This window comes from Mesoplodon mirus (assembly GCF_964341445.2).
Source record: "Mesoplodon mirus genome assembly, chromosome: 5".
Classification (NCBI taxonomy): Eukaryota; Metazoa; Chordata; class Mammalia; order Artiodactyla; family Ziphiidae; genus Mesoplodon; species Mesoplodon mirus.
In genome coordinates this window covers 58,059,949-58,078,305 of record NC_138980.1, presented here as the reverse complement: position 1 = coordinate 58,078,305, position 18,357 = coordinate 58,059,949, and the positions used below count along the sequence as shown (strand labels likewise).

Here is an 18,357-nt window from a genome sequence, read left to right as displayed (position 1 = left end):
CCCCAGCTGTGCCGAAGCAGGTTGTCTCGAAGGACCCGCCCAGTGCTAACGCAACGTGATTCGCTCTGGCAGGAGCGGTGGGCTGCCCGCATTGCTGCGCAGGCATCGGACTGTCGGCTGGGGCACCGTCACCAGGCTACGGGCGCTTTCCTCCCGGGCAGGGGGCAGCGGGCGAGGATCGCGGCGCCAGACGTTGCGCAGGAAAGTGAGGGCGCGACCCCCTGCTCGAGCGGGCACCGCGCGGCCCCGCCCCCGCAGCCAGCTGCCCTGCGGCAGCCGGGGCCCGAGCTCCGCCCTCCTCCTCCCGCCGGCCTCTCTCCCTCCTCCCGCCTCCCTTCCTCGCTCGCTCGCTCCCTCCCCCCCCGGCCGGCTCGGCGCTGACTCCGCCGCACGCTGCAGCCGCGGCTGGAAGATGGCGGGGAACGACTGCGGCGCGCTGCTGGACGAAGAGCTCTCTTCCTTCTTCCTCAACTATCTCGCCGACACGCAGGTACGGCCAGCAGGGGCCACGGGCCCGGAGCCAGGGCTGCTGAGCTGCGGGGGCTGCCGCCGCAGCCGCGGAGGCCGGGAGGCAGCGGTGGGCGTGTTGGGGGGATCGGGGGTTCCAGGCTGCAGAGCCCCGCTTCCGTGCACCCTGCGATGCGCTTCGTTATGGGGACTGGGAGCTGGAGGTCCCCCCGCGCGTGCCGGAGCGTTGGGGGCGCTACGGCCGCTGGGGAGGGTCTAGCCTTCGTTGCTTGGAGTCCGGCCCCCACGCCCGCAGACCTGGGGGGTTCCACGCTTCCTTGGGGAGGTTGAGCCCCGCCAAGGTGTGGGGGACCCTTACGCTGGCTCTGGGTGCGGGAGGCGCGCCCTCAGGCTCCCGGCACTTGCTGCCGTACTTTCACGTGGACTTGTGGCCCGGGTACAGGCGCTTGCCCCGGTCCCCGGAGTCCCCTGATCCTCCAGTCTCGGATACCCCGCGTTCTGCTGCTGCCCCCCGCCCCCCACCAAGGCTCCCCCGAAGCGCCAGCAGCGCGGAGTTTCCTGCCAGTTGCCCGCTGAAGGCATAGGGGTCTGCGGGGCACGTGGACATGCAGGCGGGGATAAAACCTTCCTGGTTTCGCTATCCGGCGGAGCCCCCGGGGGGATAAGCACGGCAGGATGGGGGCGGAGGACTGTCTGGGGATGCCTGGGTCCCCCTGCGGCGCGCGGCCCCGGTGCGCGCTCGGCGATGCTGGGGGAAGGGAAGGCGAGGCGGCGTCCCGGGCTCTGGCGGCGCCTGGGAGCCCCACCGGAGACACGCGCGTGACAGGAGAGGGTGCCCTGGTGTGCCGGGAGTTGGGGGGGGCGAGGAAGCTGGTGACTTGGAGACAGGGGCGGGGAGGGTTGCTGCTGGGATAAGCTGCACCGAAAATGCCAGCACAAGGCGTGCGCGCCCCCCACCCCTTCCCCAGTTTTCCCCACCCCATGCCTGTTGCAAGCATAAAGTTTGGCCCCATAGTTAGGGCTTTTTCTACGGCCGCCCCGCTGCCGGTAGCAGGGCGGCTGGGGATGCGGCGGAGCCGAGAATGAGACCCCGGATGCGGGCGCATGCCTGTGCCCCGAGAGGGGCCGCTGGGCGCTCCCGGGCGCGGCTCGCTAGGGCTGGTTTGGTACCTGGAGTCGGAGCGCCGTTGCCGGCTTGTTTTGCATAACACTGGAAGGGAGGGGGAAGTGGGGGGGGGCGGGATGTGGGAGGGGAGAGAGGGAAACTTTGCTTCTTGTTATAACTGCCTGTCTTTGGGCGGCAGCAGCTGTCATGGGACCGGGTGGGCGGGGAGAGGCTTGCTAGCTGACTTCTTGCCTTGAGATGCGACTTGGAGGGGACGCAGCAGCCGAGACGTTCAGCTCTGGCGGACTCTGGGTGGCGAGTCCTGGCTGGCTGCTGGAACCGAGCGGCGTGGCGGGGTGTCGCCGAGAGGAAGCCCGCCACGCGCAGGAGAAGGCCGGTCCTCGCCCGCTGCGGACGTCCATGCGTCAGGGAGCCGCGGGGCCTCGTGGTCGGTGGCGGGCCCGCTTGGGTGGGTTCCGGGCAGGGGCCGAAGCGGCTGGTGGCGTGTGATCGCGCTTCTCCGGGCCGGGGGAAGAGTGTGATGAACGGTCTGCGCGCGCGGGTGTGTGTGTTTGTGTGCACACGCCGCGCGCGCCGGGCGCGTACGTTTACCTCTGACGAAACTGCGGTGTAGCTCCCGCGGCGGTCACCGGGCGCAGTCACTCGCCCCGCTCCCATGTCTGCTCCGAAGGCCGATCCCAGCCCTGGCACCACCACGGCGCCCCCAGCCCCCCAGCCGACAGCCTGGGGCCAGGGGGACTGGATGCGGGGTGGACCGAGTTGCCACTAGGAAAGTTCTGCCCTCGGCCCTCTTACTTGTCTGGGGGTGACTCCAAACCTCTCCCTAAGACGCGAATGAAGGAGGCCTGAAAGTGCCAGAGATTTGTTCAGAGACCCATAGCAAGAACTTGTCCGTTTTGGGTTTAACTCCATCTTCTGTGTTCTTTGGCTCACCAATAATTTTTTGCCCTTTTAGCCGTCCGGAGTGCCTACCCGGCAGGGATATTTCACCTAAGGAAACTTGAAAATTGGGTAATCAGGTATCAGCAGAAGCAGTGCAGTGAAAGTTAATCCGGGACGTTTTGCTTTATTTATTTAACCACGTGATGGGCTGAGGCTCTTCTGGTGATCTTTGCCGGCCCAACTTGGGAAATGTAATTGATAGGGGGAGCTTTGCAGCCGCCCCTAGAAGGCTCATAGAGCCAGCCGGAAGAGGACCTGGGCGGGTCATCGCGTGCCTCCTCATTTTACAGTTGGGGATAGAGGCTGTGAGGGCTGAGCGGCTGGTACAGGACCACGCAGCCAGTGGGTGACAGAGCCATCCAGGGCTCCTGACTCCAGGTCCTGTGTGTTACCTCGAAATAGCACTGGACTTGGAGTCAGAAGGCCTGAGTGGAGTCGCCTTCCCCACTCTCTGGCTGGGTGACCCCGGAGCAAGCCATTTTAACTCTCTGAGCCTCCTTTCCTCCATCTGTCAAATGGGGTTGGTGGCGCCGCAAGAGAAGGCCGCAAGTGAAGGCCCTCGGTTGCTTGCGGTGAGCACTGTTTGCATGTGAGATGTCTGTTGTTCCTGCAACTTCCCCTCCTCCCCCCAGACCCTCCCTGGCCCTCCCCTCCTCCCCTCCCCCCTTTGGAAGAGGTGGGGAGAGTGAGTAAAAGTAATTTATCGGCTTTATCCCAAAGACTTGTGTTTGGTGGCTAACCCAGGGTTAGATAGAGGGAGGGCTCCTGTTTAGGAGACTTAACTTTTACCCATTCAGGGCAAAGTTCAGAAATTCGGTAGACCAAGGATTGTGAAAGTTTTTTGGAAAGGTTTGGGGCATGTTCCCAAAGGACTTTGGGTTGGCTTCCCTTTGTTCAGGCTGTGCCCCTTGCCTGCAGTGCCCTCACCCACCATTCCTGCATGGCCCTCTGCTCTAGCAGGCCTCCCCAACCCGGCTTGCCCTGCTTTCTCTAGCCTCTGGTTTTCTTAGTCTGTGTTATACAACCAAGCACTTTGTGTGTGCGTTCTGTCCCAGTAAGATTCTGGAACTAGAGTTGTGCCTTTCATCTCTTTGTGCCCCGTGGCACCTGTCACCATGCTGAGCTCCTTTGCTCAGCTCTTGGCTAGGCACAGGAATTACAGACGAGGGAAGCTCTCAGGCTGGCTGGGGAGACAGCTGGGCAGAGTATGGAAGAGAGGAATGCAGAGGGCTGCAGCTGTAGGCAATGACTTAGGCTCCAAAGGCCACACAGTAAGCCCACACTAAATATGGGTTGTTCGAAGTCACTTGGGGCATCAATCATAGATGCCCAAAATGTCAGAGTTGGCAGGAACTTTATTTTTATTTATTTATTTTAAAAAATTCTTTGAATTGTATTTATTTTTTATACAGCAGGTTCTTAGTACTTATCTATTTTATGCATATTAGTGTATATATATCAATCCCAATCTCCCAATTCATCCCACCACCACCGCCCCAGAGTTGGCAGGAACTTTAAATCATTAAGTCCAACCTGTTATCGTTTAAAAATATTTAATTATAGAATTGTTGGGAAATACTGGCATGCATAAAGAAAAAAATTGAAAACATGTAATCTTACCGAAACATAACCACTCTTAATTTTTATATATATTTTCTGACTTTTTCCTATTGATTCCTATGGATTATATCTTTTGTACAAAAATGGAGTCATTCTTTACATACTAATTGTAACCTGGAATCTCACTGTTGTAGCTTGCTTTTTTTGGTCCTCCAAACAATATGCTGTCACTGTCTTTCACATCAACAAGTATTCTACGTAATGCCTTAATGGTTATATAATATTAAGGGTTGAACCATAATGCATTTAATCAATCCTTTATTGTTAGTCACTTAAGTAGTTTATAATTTTTTTTTTTTTGCTCTTGTAAGCCATGCTGAAATGAATATCTTTGCATATGTCTTTTCTTCATTTGAATTCCTAGAAATGAAATTACTCTGTCAAAGGAACTATGCAGGCGTTTGGTAAACACATTTCTGGATTGCCTTCTAGAAAGATTGTGCTAATTTCACACCAGCATTGTGTGGGAATGCCTGGTTCCTCATACCCCGATAACTCTTGGCATTTTAATTGTTTTTCATTTTTACCAGTCTGTTCATCAATAAATTTTGTCACCTTATTGTTTTAATGTGCATTTCTTTGCTGCCTTGTGATGCTGAACCTTTTCCCCATATGATTATGGGCCATTTGTGGTTCTGTTCTGTGAAATGTTGTGTTGGTGAACTTGGCCCATTTTTCAATTGGTATTCTATCTCCTCATTGTTCCAAGACTGGATCCGAGCACCAGAAGGGGCTCATGCCACATGGAGAATTGGGGAAAATGGATTGACTAATGTTGACTTGCTAAGTCTGGAATATTGCTGCCTCCACAGCCCCTGAAGCCAGGGTTAACTTCTTTTCCAAGTCAGGGTTCTGGCCATCTATAGGGGCAGGTTGAAGTGAATCCTTTGCTGGGTGCCTTTACCTACTCTTCACCTGTCTGAGACCCAGGGGAGTAACTTTTTCACCTGAGCCCAGAAGGGGACACGTTTGCTGGATTTGTTTACCAGAGGCCCAGGGTTCACTTTCACTGGGGCTTCCTGGCTGGTGCTAATGATCAGGATGCCTGTGAAACCCAGGAAAGGCAATGGCCCAGCAACTGGGCCCTGGGGGCTTATATTTCCCCTTCACCCTAGGGTCCTCCTCTCCCCAGCTAGTGCAGGCCAGCCAGAAGCTTCATCATTGCCAAAAAAAGGTGAGTCACCCTTTTTTTTTTCTGTCTCTGGAACAATAGAAGGAATACTGGTTTGAGTCAGAAGCAGCCTTGCAAACGGGAGCTTGGATTTGGGCTTAGAAGTGAGTCCCTAATACGAGCACTGCAGTATTAATGGCTATGACAATGACGATGATGCATCATCGTCATCATCAGTGCAATTTATTGAGCATCCTCTATGTGCTCTGTGCTCTGCTGAGCCTTCTGTTTGCATTATTACATTTCATTCTCGTAAAGATTCTACAAAGTGTAGGTGCTGTTATTCCCATTTTACAGATGAGGCATTTACAGTTTCAGAAAACTCACTGACTTGCCGAAGACGCTCTACCTACATTACCTTGGAATAAGTGGAAGAGCCAGGACCAGTGGGCAAGGTCCCTAGACCTCTTGACTCCAAGTTCCATGAAGACAGGGACTACTCTCCTTCTGTTCATAGTTCTGTTCTGTTCATAGCACCTTGAGCAAATGAAGGCCAATTGTAGAGAGAGAAGGCAGAACTCATAAGTCCGTCTGCTTCTCTAGGCCTCTGTTCCTCAGTCTATGAAATGGGGATATTAGGCCCTGACTCTCAGGTTTGGGAATTAAATAATCGAATGTATATAAAATGAACATCCAACTGCTGTTCACAAAACTTGGAATCTTTCTCCCTCTGAAACACTTTAGAAGGGCAAGAGCAAGGATGGAACTAACTCCTGCCCAGGCAATCTTTTCTCTGTAGGAAAGGGAAGCATAGTTCTTGTGATATAAGGGTGGAGGGAACCCAAATAAAGTCATTTAGAAGAGAATGAGTAGTGTTGTTTACTGTCTCTCCTCTTCCAACATAGTTGAATGCCTCACATATGTCCTGTGGACACTCAGCTGATGAGGAATCAATTGGATTGGACTGACCTTTCTGTTCCTCTCTCCGACTCTGGTCTAGGTCCTTGTCCATTGACAACTGGATTCCTGCATTTACTACCAGACAGATCTTTGCCACACCAGACTTTGCCCTCTCCTACTTGTCCTCAGCCTTGATGGCAGATCAGTCCTCCTAGAGTACATGTCTGATGTCACTCCCTTGCTCACACATCACCCATGGCTCCCCAGTACTTTTAACTTAAAGGCCAAAGTTTAGCTTCATGTGCAAGGGCCTTCAGTTTCTTGAAGTTGGAGAGTTAGGCCCCTGACTTCATCCTGAGTTGTCTGCTTTCCCTTTGGGATCCTGGTCCGCCCCAGGCTATGTCATGAATCTTCTTCCAGGAAACGTTGGTTCATGCAGCTGTTTTCTGTCTCCTCTGTCTCCATTTCCACTATTTCCATTATTTATCCTGCAAGATTCAGCTCCCATGCCATCATTTTGGTGATGCCTTCTCACCTCCAGGTACCACTACTCCATCCCATGTGTGGCAGGGAGCACTCTGAAGCCTAGCTGGGTTTGAGTCCTGGTTCTGTGATTTACTAGCCGTGAGACCTTTGGTAGGTCACGTGACTTCTCTGAACTTACATTTCCTCATGTGTAAAGGTAACTGATAAATAGTACTTCCCTGATAAAGCTGTTTTGAGAAGTCAATGAGAATCAAAGGACAAAGTGGATTTAAAGCACCTCACACAATGCGTGGCATAGAAGCACCCAATAATAGATGCATCTCTTCTATCATAGGTCTTGTTAAGCGTTTAGGAAATCACTCCAGATTGTTAAGCTCTATGAGGGCAAGGCTTTTTGTTCACTTCATTGACCATTTTTTCCCACAATGAATAGACAAGTGCCTGGAACACAGTTCAGGATCCTCACTGAGTGAACAAATGAGCGAGACTATGAGCCTCTTCAGAGCATGTGTTCCTGAGAAGAGACAGACTAATAAAACGCTTGTGGAATGACCTGAAAGGTCCTCTCCAGGCCTCCAACCCCACCATTTTAATGTATTCATAGCTTACCCGCATTTCAAGCCCCAGGTCACACCTGACCGCTCTGGAAGGCATGTGAAGCACACTGTACTGCCTCTTTCACTGAGGTGGAGGGTGCTACTTACTATCTACTGGTGCCTGTGTGCTTTTTTTGGGGGGGGGCTACTTGGCATGCATGATCTTAGCTCCCTGACCAGGATCAAGCTCGTGCCCCCTGCAGTGGGAACTCGGAGAGTTCTAACCACTGAACCACCCGGGAAGTCCCTGCCTGCATGTATGCGTTTAACCCTACAACTAGGATGACAACTCAGGGGGGGCAAGAAAAAATAATTTTTATCCTGGTCTAGCATTGTGGTTACCCATTAAGCAGACGAGTTTTTGAGCAGAAGAATATTCTGTGTGATTAGGTGTCAGGTTCTCTGCAAAGAACTTTGTATTTTAAACATTTTACGATGGAAAATGTCGAACATACACAGCAGAAGCCAGTGGTGGGAAGGGAATAGGGAATCTCCATGCCCCCGACACCCAGATTCAGCCATGTTGGACCAGGGGCCACTCTTGTTCATCCATCCACAGAACACATGTCATCTATGGCTGTTTCAGTGTGTATCTGTGAAGAGACTTGAGTACTGTTGCATGGGTTTCTTCTAGTAATGGTGAGGTTGCTTCTGTTTCTTCTGTTTTGTAAGTGATGAAATTGAGACACAGGGGTTAAGTCATTCAGGGTCTTGGAGCTAGTTGAGTGTCTAACCTGGGATTTGAACATTGGTCCTTGAGCAGCTCCCTCTCCTCAGCTTGGGAGGGATCTTAGAGTGCATCAGATCTACCCCTGCCTTTCTCAGAAGAAGGGACACTGGGGCACAGGAGAAGAAGCCATCTTGCTGGAGGAAGCTCAGGTCTCTGACTCTCTGACTAGTTCTTCTCCAGTATCAGGACTTGAGGGGAGGGTGGGTCTTGGCTCTCAGAGACGGACAGGGTGATAGTCCTTGGAGAGACACTGCTGCCCAGGGTGGCTGGGCTGTGTGGTGGCTGTAGGACCCTGGGGTGCAGTCCACCACCACCCTGGGCAGGCTGCACAGTTCTTCCTGTTCTCACTGTTCCTAAACCCCAGAGGCCTCACCCACTTCCCTTGCAGTTGACCTTGGTTTTCTCATTAGATGCTGAGGACCATCCCTTGAGGGAGACAGGGTTGCTGGGTTACGAGTTGACAGAGCTGAGCCTGACCTGAAGTTACATAGCTAGGCCATGGTGGCAGCAAGACTCCTGGGCTCCCTGCCCTGCTCTTTCCTTAGGGAAGAGCCTGAGTTGCAGCTGAGGTCTTGAGTAGGAGACGAGACTTTTACAAGTCATTGGCAAAGTCATTGATTAATTATCCCCAAAGGCCTGTAATTACTGCTCAGTCTTTTAGGAAAGAAAACAAATGTTTTCTCTAATTATTTGTTTCAGTGGCCGAGAGGGCTTTGAATCCTAGGATTGTACTATGCTTGGGGCAAGCCCTGTGGCCTTTGGCACAAAATTTCTTTGTGCCTCAGCATTTTTATCTAGGAAAGAGGACTGATAGTAGCAGATACCTTAAGGGGTTTTAGGAAAGGCTACTTGAGATGATGCCTGTAAAGTGTTTTGAAATGCCCAATAAATGGGAGCCATTGTTAATAATAAAAACAGGCAAATATAATTCAGATCTTTTTTTTTTTTTTGCGGAGCACAGGCTCCGGACGTGCAGGCTCAGCGGCCATGGCTCACGGGCCTAGCCGCTCTGCGGCATGTGGGATCTTCCCGGACCAGGGCACGAACCCGTGTCCCCTGAATCGGCAGGCGGACTCTCAACCACTGCGCCACCAGGGAAGCCCATAATTCAGATCTTGTTACTTATCTTCTCACTGAACTCTTGGTCCTTGATCCTGTCTTAGCCTTGAGGTTCCTAGTATTATGATTTCCTTTCCCCTGTACTTCTGGGGGGACTGAAGAGGAATCCCATCCAGCCTTAGCCAGGTGTTCCAACGCGACTTTTAGGAAAGTAAATCCAGTTAGATGCTGCTTGAAGAGAGGAGAAGAAGTATCAGATAGTGATTAAGAACTCTGGGCTTTGGAGTTTAGCTGCCAAGGGTTTAAATCAGCATTCTACCATTTACTAGCTCTGTGACCTTGAGCAAGTGTCTTAACCTCTCTGACCCCAGTTGCCTCATGCAAAATTGGGGATAATTATAGTATGTTCTTAGGATAACTGCAGAAGATAAATATGCCTGCCACATTGCCTGACATATAGGAAGCACCCAATAAATGGTAGCCTCTGTGAAGATGACAATGGTAATTATGTAAATACACCAAGGTAAACTTGAGCTTCCAGGGAGTTGGGAGTGCCTTAGAGACCATCTTGCTCTATGCCCTTACCTTGAAGTAAAGAAACAGACAGGGAGCAGACCAGGGAAAGCCTTCAGATCACCCAGCAGAGGCAGGACAGGACCCCTGGCTGCTGTCTGCTTGGCCAGGGCTGGCTCTGCATAGCAGGGACTCAGCTGTCTGGGACCCACTGTCTGGGAACTCAGCCGGGAGAGCCCTGCTTGGCTGAGATTGATGCTCCCCGGCAGCTCTGCCGCCGTGTTTTTTCCTTGTGCTTGCCTGGCAGAACAGAGTCATTTAGCAGAGGGAGAGCGAGGAGACGTTAGAAACCAGGCCCTGAGCAGTTGCAGCAGCCGGCCCACGAGTGGCTCCCTGATGTTGCCATGGCAAACAGCCTTGGCAACGTGGCTGCTTGAGCCTTTATTTCTGGTCTCAGGCTCCTCTCAGAGAAGTGTGGTACCCAGGACACTGGGGAAGGCCCTGACCTGGTTCTTTGGCACGGAGGATGGCCCAGCCTCCATGCTGCTAGTAACCCCAGGCCCCAGCAGCCCCTGCTCAAAACATCTGCAGGCCCACCCTCAATGACCTGCAGAATCAAGCTCCTTGGTATGGCATTCGGGGCCTCAGATGCCTACCCATTTATCCATCATTCCATCCATCCATCCATCCATCCGTCCGTCCGTCCATCCACTCATCCGGTACTATTGATCATGCAACAGTGTACCCATTGCCGTAAGAGTAGAACAATATATTATTTTTAACGTGGATCCTGATGTTAGGTGTTCCTAGGCCACCCTCCTCTTCAACCATATCCTTCAACCTTGACGGTGATGACAACAGTTAACAACTGCTAACCCTTTCAAGCAACAGCATTTAATCTCAGAGGAACCCCATGAAGTGGTCCCCGCTGTTACCCCCATCTTACATTTGGGTAGACTGAGGCTGACTCCCAGTTTGAGGTGCTGGCACTGTTCTGCAGTTCCTTCCCTATACCTGGTAACCACTAGGGCCCCTACCCTGAGGTATCTGTTGCCCCTCCCAGTCTCCAACAGCGTCCTTCAAGGCCAGCTTGAGTGCTGCCTCCCCTAATCCTGCTCTGAGAAGTGCCCCCTTTTCGCTCTGTGATCCCACAGTCTATGGCAGACGTTTGCATGTCCTGCCTTCACTCCGTATTCTGTCACCCTGATTCGTTTATATCTGCCCCTCAGCCACTCCAAAACAAAACACGCAGGGAAACTGGCTATAAGGGAGAGCTTTGAATGTCCTGGTGAGAAGTCAGCAAAGGTTTTTTGTTAGTAGTAGTATTTATAACAGTAACCATAGAAAATAGGTAACATTTAATGACCACTTACTATGTGCCAAGTACTAAGCTAGGACCTTCAGGTACATTGTCAGGTAAAGGAGTCTCAGCTACATGGTGAGGTTGGTCCTATGACAAACCAGAAAACTAAGGGTATAAGAAGTTCAGTGACTCACCCCCAATCACCCAGACAAGTAGTGGAAAGGCTGGGATTTGAGCCTAGGTCTGCCTGGCTTCAGAACACATGGTCTTAACCACTGCAGTGTGACTAATCTGGCTGAGAATATAGAAAAGACTGGAATGGGGGTGATGGACAGCAGGAAGGAGGCATCTAAACTTGCCCTCAGCCGGGGGGCTCAATGGAAGTGAGTGGATGTGGGAGAGAAGTGACAGAGTACAGGGGGCTCAGAGTGGCATCCCTATAACTGACATGGTGGGGGGGGTGGCAGAAGAGAATTTGCTTTGGGGGAAGATTTGTATGGGGAGTAGATATCTATTTATTCTGGGCCCACCGTGTGCCAGGTTCGCCCCCATCCCTGGCCTTCCCTGGAGCTTGTTAAATGCAAAACTCTGGTCCCAGCCTGTGATAACCTTTGTGTATGTGTTTATTCTCTGCTGTTCTCTCTTCTGTAACCAGTCAGGACCAGAGCTCCCTAAGGAGAGGGGTCTCGTCAGGCTGGTTCAGCATCAAATCCCCCAGTGCCTGGACAGTGGCTGGCACACTGTAGGCCCCCAATAAATATTTGTTGAATGACTAAATGAATGAACAAATGCTGTTTGATCTTTCAGGAAAGTCACCAGTCATTTGCCTGGCCCCAGAAGCTCCTTCTCTGTGCTTGGAGCTAGAATGTGTGGGTGAGGGGTGTGTGTGGGGATTGCACTGGTCCCCACAAGGGCCCTACTGCCGTCATCTCCAAGATAAGCCTTGCACACAAAGGAATCAAAGGCAAACATTTTTTTGGAGACTCCAGAAACCCCTATCTGAACGCACCTCCAGTGGGCAGGTCTTTGTGGAATGTTAAACCACAGGTTAGGAATCCAGTCTGTTACAGGGCGTTGCTCTGGCCCAATTCGGGAGGGGCTCAAAGCTTTAGGAGTCTATCTACAGGGAGGGATTTGGTCAAATGTCCCTATGCCTTCCAGGGAGATTGAAACCAACACCTTACACTGGGCCTCATGTCCATTGCCCAGCCGCTTTTTCCAGAGGGACTGGGCAAGCTAGCCTCCACTATGGAGGAAGCAAGTGGGGAGGGAATCCAGGGAGGTAAAGTGGGGGAGGGAACACTCAGGGACCAAGGACTGTACTCTCCAGCCCAAAAGGATTAGCTCTAAGCCATATGCATCATTCCTTGCTCAGGATCCCCTCAAGACTCAGTCTGTTCCACAGAAGATCACTCCTTACCCTTCCTGCCTAGGGCCAATTCACTCTTCCTTTACACACAATTCTTACAAGCTTGGCAGTCTTGTCCATGCCTCAGGACATTAGAAGCAGCAAACCAGTTTTGTTAGCATGTGTCCGTGCAAGCGTTTGGTTCCACCAGAGACAGAAACACGTGGACTCAGCACTGAAAACCACTTGGGGCCTTTTAGTGAAGGGGCGAGGAGGCCCCTTGTTCTTTTTTTAAATTACCACTATTTATGGGTAATTTAATGATTTTTTAATTATAAATTTATTTTTATTTTTGGCGGTGTTGGGTCTTCGTCGTGCACGGGCTCTCCCTAGTTGTGGCGAGCTGGGGCTACTCTTCGTTGCGGTGTGTGGGCTTCTCATTGCTGTGGCTTCTCTTGTTGCGGAGCACAGGCTCTAGGTGTGCGAGCTTCAGTAGTTGTGGCACACGGGCTCTAGTTGTGGCTCGCGGGCTCAGTAGTTGTGGCGCACGGGCTTAGTTGCTCCTCAGCGTGTGGGATCTTCCCGCACCAGGGCTCAAACCCATGTCCCCTGCATTGGCAGGTGGATTCTTAACCACTGCGCCACCAGGGAAGCCCAGGCCCCTTGTTCTGAATACATTACTGTACAAACGTACAAAGCTAATGCATGGTAGAGACAGTGTGTCATCCCTGAGGAAAGGTATATTCTGATCAGTGTTCTCTGTTCAAGGGAGTAAGAAAGTGAAATGTATTTTGGTGTTACCGTCTAAAATAGGAAGTCTGTCAAAAGCAGAAAAAGTTTCAAAGTTATCTGTTGATATAAACTCTGCTTATTGTGAGCACACATTATTTCTCAATAATGCCAGATGAAGAAGGAGTTAGTCTAGCCATAAAAGTTTCTTTGAAAGTTGGTGCCGTCTCCTCTGGTGAGATGTTGTCTTTTGGGTTTCCAAGGCTGCATGGAGTAGTAGAAAGAGCCTGTGACAAACGCTGCGTGGCTTCAAGAAACTGTGTAAACTCCTGATGAATGAGAGCAGACTGTCTGGTTTAGATCTTAGCTTTATGACTATTAGCTGTGTGACCCAAGGAGTTAGCCGCTCTGTGCTCTAGTTAGCCAGCTCCCAAATGGGAATAATAATAGCTTCTACCTGCCAGAGTTGGTAGAACTAATCAGTAGTTCTGAGCCATGAGTGCATATCAGAATCATCAGTGTAGTTTTAAAAAAATAATAATTATACGTCTGAAGCCATCCCAGACTTACTGAATGAGGATCTTTGAGAGCAAGCCCTTAAGCGTCTATGTTTTTAGAAAGCTCCCTGTCACAGCACCCCTGCTTTGGGCCTGAACAATCAGATACTATTTGTAGAGTGTCTGGAATTAACTCTGTTGTCTCGCCTCCCTTCTCTGTCCTTCCTGCCTTAGTCCAGAGCACAGGATACAAATGATGGAGAAGCAGATAGAAGGCCCCTATATGATGCCTGTGTAAAGCAGGGCGGCTTCCTTGTCTGGCATTTCTATTTGATCTTCACATCAATCTCGTGTCATGGGCAAGAGGAGAGCAGATTTCCCATTTTACAGAGCGGGAAGTGGAGCCCCCAGAGGGTGATTTGACAGGATCCTGCAGTGAATCAGTTTTCAGATATTTGTCTTCATCCCTCTGTCTGTCCTCCAGCCTCAGGGCCTGCCCCGCCCCACCACACCACACACACACACCTCTCTAGGGCAACTCAGGAGGTGGGGATCGTGATGACTTTAAGAGGGGGGTGGGTTGGAAGAGGAAGAAAGGAGGGAGCCCAAGGGAATGCAGGTTATCTACAGACCCTTAAAGATCAGCAGGTGCAGGTTGTCATGTCAGGACATATGGTGGTTTAGAGCTAGAACCCACTTCTTCTGATGCCCTGTGAGTTGTCCTCCCAGCTATATTTCTGCTTCTATGGAGAGGACAGGGTTTGGCTCCAGTGATAATAGGAGTAATCTTCCAGCTAGTGTAGTGAGGCCTTTGCACATGCTGTTCCCTCTGCCGGGAATGCTCTTTCCAGGCATAACCATGGCTTGCTGCCCCCTCACCTCCTCCAGATCTGCTGAGACGGTCCTCCTCAGAGAAGCCTTCCCGATCCTCCTGCTCTGGCCACTTTCTATCACAGTACCATGTTCTCGTTTCTTTAAGGCATTTAAGTATCCCAGATACTTTCTTATTTATTAATTTGTACCTCATTGATTGCCTGTTGCCCCTGTGGGAAAGGAAGCTCCACCAGGACTGGACATTGCCTATCTGGTTCCCACTGTACCCCCAGAAGCTAGCCTAGAGCCTGAGGCATGGTTGGCATTCACTGAATATTTCTTGAATGAATGAATTCAATTTTTTTTTTTTTTTTTTTTTTTTTTTTGCGGTACGTGGGCCTCTCACTGCTGTGCCCTCTCCGGTTGCGGAGCACAGGCTCCGGACGCGCAGGCTCAGCGGCCATGGCGCACGGACCCAGCTGCTCCGCGGCATGTGGGATCCTTCCAGACCGGGGAACGAACCCGCGTCCCCTGCGTCGGCAGGCGGACTCCCAACCACTGCGCCACCAGGGAAGTCCTGAATTCAATTTTTTTTGAGCCCTTAATCTGTACTGGTCACTGTGCTGAGTTCACTTAACTCTCTCAACAACCCCAGGAGATAGAGCCCCAATCTTCAGATGAGGGACGTGAGGCTTAGAGGGTGAGTGTGGGCTGGGGGAATAGCTCCTCTGCTGACCAAGCCAGGCACAGGCCCCCAGGGGCCCGGCAGTGCCCTGCCCCCAAGGAGTCATGCTTCAGTGCCCCAGTGACCTCACACTACTTGCTCCCTAGGGTTGGGCAGCAGCTCCTCCCTATCTTGTGGGTGTCACCACGGGCACCTGCCAGCAGCACCCAGGCCTCCAGCACTTGCTCTTTGTCCTGGTGGCCAAGGGAGTGGCTGCCTGGCTTGCGCTTTGTGGACCAGCCCCCAGCAGGAATGTGGCAATCTCCCACCTCTGGGGGTGGTCTCAGGCTAGACACTGCAGCAGGTGAGCCTAGAGGACAATGATGGTATCTTACCAGAAGCTTCTCTCCCTAGAGACAAAGTAGGGCCAGATTAGTGGATCAAGTCATGGGGAAAGCAGAGTGGGCTAGAGGATGAGGTCAAAGGCATGAGAGGGAGGAGGGAGATGTAGAATCCACTCCAGAATGAGAAGAAATACTTTGTTCAGGTGACTGCACAGTTAATTTTCAAGGATTCAGTTGTGGGACAAGCAGAGGTGGAACGGTATCAGCTGGTTCCAGTGAGGGACTCAGCCTGGGGTCTGGATTTTGAGGGTCAGTGGAAGACAGCTAGAATAGTGGTTATGACTAGAGCTCTGAATTGGGGTCTGAGTCCAGAATCTGTCATTTAGCAGCTGAATGGCTTAGGGCATGTTACTTAATCTGCCTCAGTTTTCTCACCTGTGAAATGGGATAATAGTAAGTATATCAATGAGTGGTTGAAATGATATAATGTCTGAAGAACTTAGCGCAGTGCCTGGGGGTGGTTATTCTCCTTAACAGTGACAATCAGTGACTGGCTGGTTTGATGACAGATGGGTGACAAAAACTGGTGGACCTCATGAGGTACAGAATCATGGCTTATCAGTTGATACCTCTTCCTTCCCCTATCCATGCAGCAATCACTCCCTCTGCGCAGGAAGCTAGGATTGCAGATTTGGACAAGCCCTGCTTCCCATCTTGGGAAAATCAGATCCGCAGGTGGACGTGAGGGTGACCGGGGCAGAGGGAGTATCCAGGCAGCTTGTGTAGCAGAAAGAGTAGTGTTGAGGGATGAACTGGCTGACTCAGTGGGGAAGGGCATCTTAGGGAGAGGCCAGCCTGTCATAAGGCCCAGCACATCCTGTGGCTGTTGAATGAGCAGTGAGTGACAGAGGTGCAGTGGGGGGCGAGCATGAGCTCCTTCCCCATCAGTGGAGGGTTTGAGCTGGCTGGATGACTCCTGTGAGGGGGAAGAACATACAGGATGAACTAAGTGTCTAGAAGAATCACAAGTAGGAGCACCAAGATTTCCAGCCCTAGAAACTAACAGGAGGCTGCTCTGAAGGAGTGGGGAGGTCTTGGGTGGGGAGGTGACTAGGTTTTCCCCGAGCCTCATAGGCAGGATGGAGTGAGTGGTGTCACCCTGTGGTCTGTGCAGCCCCAGGTGTGGAGTGGAGGCACAAGGCTGGGGGGCACAGCTTCTCACCTGCAGCCCTGACCGAGGTCCTTTCGCCCAATGAAGCGGCAATCTCCATCACGGTGAGGTGGGACCTCGCACAACCACTGGGTACTTGATGGACAAGGAGAAGGCTAGTAGCTTTACAGAGGAAGCCTTCAGTAAATTTAATGATGATAGTGATAATTATTGCCATAATAATTATTATTATTACTCGTCTCACCTCTACTATTATCCCTTTTGGCATATCACTGTACAATTCTCATAGCATTTCACATCCAGATTTCACAACCTCGTGACAATTTTCATTTCCGTTTTACAGACAAAGAACTTGAGGCCCAGAGATATGGAAATGTCTTACCCAATAAGGTCCTTGTTGCAGGTACTTGAGAGGAATGTGGGATTTGTGGCCCCCAAGTCTGCAAGGTCGAGAAGGGATGGTGTTTGAAAGGGCCCTTGTCTAGGGCCCTTTGATGTCTGTGCCTTGTCTAGACTGAGCTCCCAAGATTATCTCGAATTCTCCTTGGAGCAATGATCCCCAGTCTTTATGGAGTTGCAGCAGCCTTCCACTGTGTGATTTTGCAATAGCTGCAACTCCCCTCCAAAAGTGTAATTTCCATCGATTCCTCTAAGTTTGAGGTAGGGAAGAGAAAATCTTGTTTAGAGAATTTTGTAGCTGCCCTGGAGATTAGAGTGCCACGGTGAGAATGTTGTACCTGGCGGTCTGGAAGAAGGCCTCGGTTCAGGTCCTGCCTGTCCCTGTTTGCTGTGTAACCCTGGACAAGGCTGGCCCCCTCTCTGGGCTTGAGTTTCGCCATCTCTGCCGTGCTGTGACTTATTCTTTTTCTGTCGCAGGGGCTGTCTTGTTTTGTAAATTCTATTTGAGGCAGAACTGCCAGGTACTGGATAGAGAGGGAGAAGGTTGGTTACTGGAGACGCCTGGAGCTGGGAGATGGTCACATCTCAGATGGGCAACATGATTTCCCTCCATCCAGTGGGCAAAGCCAGTGACAGGTCCTTAACTCCCCTGGTGTGTTCCCTTTGCTGGTGACAGGTGCTGACTTTTCTTTGAACTGCAAGTTGGAAGAAATTTGTCATGGGATCATGTGCCTTAAACGTGTGGGTTTGGAAAGAGGAGAAGGTGGAGGAGGAACTCCAGGCAAGAGAATCCCCAGTTTCCAACCTCCCCAGTGAATCACGGAACATTTGGATAAGTCACTCATGGGGGTGGAAAGATTGGGTGAAAATCAGGAACTTTGGGCCAGATGTTTTTAAAGGAGCAAATTATTCAAAATCCTCCACTGATAGATTATATCGAAAATTGATTTCTTTTTTTCCACAGGACTGTTTTATCTATCTTGAATCATTCTTTTATCTGTAAAACTTCCTTTTAGCTTTCCTCTCTGTTTTCGTTAAAAAATATTTTAAGAAGGGAGGGAAGGTGTCAGTGAATTCTGAGGTACCCCGGGGGTCTGCACACTTGGCTGTGGGTGCTCTTTGAGGCTCAGGATGGCCATTCTTGGGCACCTGGTCTCTGGTGCCTTTCATGCTTAGATCCTGCTGGCTCAACCACGAGGTCTGCAATTATTTAAAGAAAGCTCACAGCAAGTGGAAAAAGAGCGACCACACTTACCGTACCATGTGGCCAACAGGCAATTCAACACCAGAGCTACCCAACTCCCTCCAGCCCTCACCAGCTGCCGGATTCTTTTGCATTTTGCAGCCGGGTGGATTAGGTGACGGAGGGACTGACAGGCAGGTCCATGTGCGCTTGCTGGGTGTGCGCAGGCAGCCTGGCCCTGCTTCAGCCTGGAAGATGACATCTGCCTGCATCCAGGGGAGGCTCTGCTCTGAGCCTTACAGAACAAGTTAATTGAAAAGCAGTTTTGTTGGGTAATAGAGGAAGCTAAAAATGA

The 18,357-nt window shown here is 51.2% G+C and overlaps 1 protein-coding gene across 4 annotated transcripts in view; it reads left to right on the top strand.

The window, feature by feature from the left end:
• The first annotated feature begins 381 nt into the window (after positions 1–381).
• PPARGC1B (PPARG coactivator 1 beta) overlaps positions 382–18,357 on the top strand; it is a 114,869-nt gene continuing 96,893 nt past the window's right edge. For all 4 annotated transcript variants that reach the window (XR_014294001.1, XM_082620582.1, XM_082620584.1 and 1 more), the window contains exon 1: positions 382–490. Coding sequence is in view for 3 of the 4 variants with exons in the window: in XM_082620582.1 (XP_082476708.1) it covers positions 413–490 (78 nt within the window). In the remaining variant the exon portion in view is untranslated. The remainder of the gene's footprint in view (positions 491–18,357) is intronic.